Source organism: Lepidothrix coronata, unplaced genomic scaffold (assembly GCF_001604755.1).
Source record: "Lepidothrix coronata isolate B3197 unplaced genomic scaffold, Lepidothrix_coronata-1.0 Scaffold374, whole genome shotgun sequence".
NCBI lineage: Eukaryota > Metazoa > Chordata > Aves > Passeriformes > Pipridae > Lepidothrix > Lepidothrix coronata.
The window spans coordinates 46,713-49,092 of NW_016690554.1; the positions used below are offsets into that span (position 1 = coordinate 46,713).

General features: G+C 49.2%; 1 protein-coding gene across 1 annotated transcript in view; it reads right to left on the bottom strand.

Annotated features, from left to right (window-relative positions):
• Positions 1–917: 917 nt before the first annotated feature.
• The window catches only part of SENP2 (SUMO1/sentrin/SMT3 specific peptidase 2), an 11,570-nt gene continuing 10,107 nt past the window's right edge, over positions 918–2,380 (bottom strand). The window contains exons 15-17 of the mRNA XM_017839105.1: positions 1,909–1,993; positions 1,595–1,690; positions 918–1,105 (exon numbers count right to left, since the gene is read on the bottom strand). Of these exons, the coding sequence (XP_017694594.1) occupies positions 1,043–1,105; positions 1,595–1,690; positions 1,909–1,993 (244 nt within the window). The 3' untranslated portion in view covers positions 918–1,042. The remainder of the gene's footprint in view (positions 1,106–1,594; positions 1,691–1,908; positions 1,994–2,380) is intronic.

The following is a 2,380-nucleotide window of genomic DNA, read 5'->3' on the forward strand; positions in this document are numbered from 1 at the left end:
AAAAAAAAAAAAAAAAAAAAAAAAAAAAAAAGGGTTTAAGCAAATCCAAGCGACGGGTGGAAGCAGCGGAAGCACCAGGCAGGAGGAGGGATGGGAGCCGAGGTGCCGGGGGCTGCGAATCCGTGTTTTCCTCTGCTGCAAAGTGTTGTGTGAAAACCAACCCGAGACACCGACAGAAAAAAAAAGAGAAATATATCCAGCTAACCAGAGCCCGAGCCTGCTCTCCGTGATTTCTTTGGGATCCCTCGCGTTGGGCACCGCTGGGGGTTCCCCCGTGGATGCCCCATTTCCCTGCAGGTGGGGAGGGAAGGGGTGGGTGCGGTGGGATTTTGGGGAGGGGGGTGGGTGTAGGCATTGCCACGTGGGAGTTGCCATCATGGAACCACCTCTGCATCCCTGCACATCCTTGGCAAAGCCAGAATGGTGGAATATCCAGCGGGGAAAGGTTCCAGACGGGGCTGGGATGTCCCTGGGTGGCAGAGGTAGGGCTGGCTGGGCTGAGGGGGCCACAGTGAAAGAACCCCCCTCTGGGCTCTTCCCTCCCACCCTTCCAGCACCAGGGACACTGTCTTGGAAAGGGCAGGCTCTGGTGTCACCCTAAAAAACCTCAGAGCACCAAGCCCCCACCCCAAACACCTCTGCAGGCATCCTTTTGTGTTTGCCCCCAAAAAAGGAACAATTCATCCTCAAACCTGCAGCCCTGAACAGGGAGAACCGAAGGGAAGGGGAAAGGACACCTAAAACATTCAGAGCTTGGATCTTCTTCCACGAGAGGATCTACAGGCAAGGAACAGCACAGGGATATCCCCCAGAGCCCAGGAGAGGAGACACCCCTTCCTCTTCCTCAGGAATTGTGAGCAAGTTAAAAAACCACATGGAGACACCAAACCGGTTTTCAATTAAAAAATAAATTACTCTAATTTATTAACAAGTAAAGTTCCCTTACAATAAGGCTCTTACATAAATTAAATATTTATCTTAACAGTAAGAAATAAATACCTCTCTTTTTTTACAGAACAGTGTTTTGCTAACAGTGCATGTCTCACAGCAGCTGCTGATGAATTATTTCCCACACCATCTTCCGGCGGAAGTAAGGCATGTGCTCCTGGAAAGGAAAGGGAAAAAATCCATTAAACAGGAAGGCAGGGGAGAAAGAGGCAGAAAATCTCCATAAACACCCAGGGAATTCTTGAATGGAAGTTGCTCTTCAGAGCTGTCAGCACCTGCCATTTGGGTACAAGGTGGGTTTCACACAAGGGTGACACAACCACCCAACAAAGCCATGTTTGCTCTGAAGGATGTTTATTAAAGGCCACCCCGCTGGAAAATAACCAGTGTCTGAACTGCTCCAAGGGGGAAACCTGTTTTCCAAGAGATACAAAGGCCAGATATTAGAAACCACTGGCTGCAGCATCCTGTGGTTGGAACAGGTTGGGTTTTAAGGTCCCTTCCAACCCAAACCACTCTGGGATTCCATGATTTCACGATCTTGCCAAGAAGCAGACACCAGACATGAGGAACAAGCCCTCACAGCCCCTGCCCTGGCTCTTGTATCCATGTGGGAAAGGCTGGAGCCGTTTCTCACTTCCCTCACCTGTGTGAAGGTGATGGGTTTGTCTCTGGAGATGGAATCAGCAAATTTGCAAACAAAAACCCCGCAGTCACTTCCATTAGTTTGTTGAGGGATTTCCTGAGGAACACAAAAAAGATGGAGAATTTTTATCTGCCTTAAAAGAGCAGCAATTTGTTCATAGCACACATTACCCACACCAACAACAACTGAAAACCTACTTCCAGAACCCATTTCCTGCTCCCAAACCCAAGGAATAGTCCCAAGTAATCCCTTTTGCTTCCTTGGAAAGTGTTATACCCTCCCTCACATCCCAAATCCAGGCATTGCTCACGGACCTCTGGGCTCAGGCTGCGAAGAGTCCACTCGGAAGCAGTCAATTCCAGCTTTCTTTTTTCCCTGCTTTCCTCTTGCAGGTATTGTCTGTTTAAAACAACACAAAATCACTTTTCATCTCCCCAGTTTAGGGCAACAAAAAAAAAAAAAGCTGCTGAAGAGTGACAGGAAGATGAGTGGCAGTGAAATGTCAGAGGATCCTCACAGCAGCGGATTTAAGGAATGTGGAGGAAAAACCCCCATCTTAAATTTAGAGGCACGGTGAGAGGCTGCAAGTGGGGTTCCCCAAGGCTCAGTATTGGCCAGTCCTGTTTAATATCTTTATCCATGATCTGGATGAAAGGATCAAGGGCACCCTCAGTCAGTTCACAGATGACACCAAGCTGGGTGGGATGTGGATGAGCTGAGGGCAGGAAGGCTCTGCAGGGGGATCAGGACAGGCTGGATCCATGGGCTGAGGGCAACGGTGTGAGG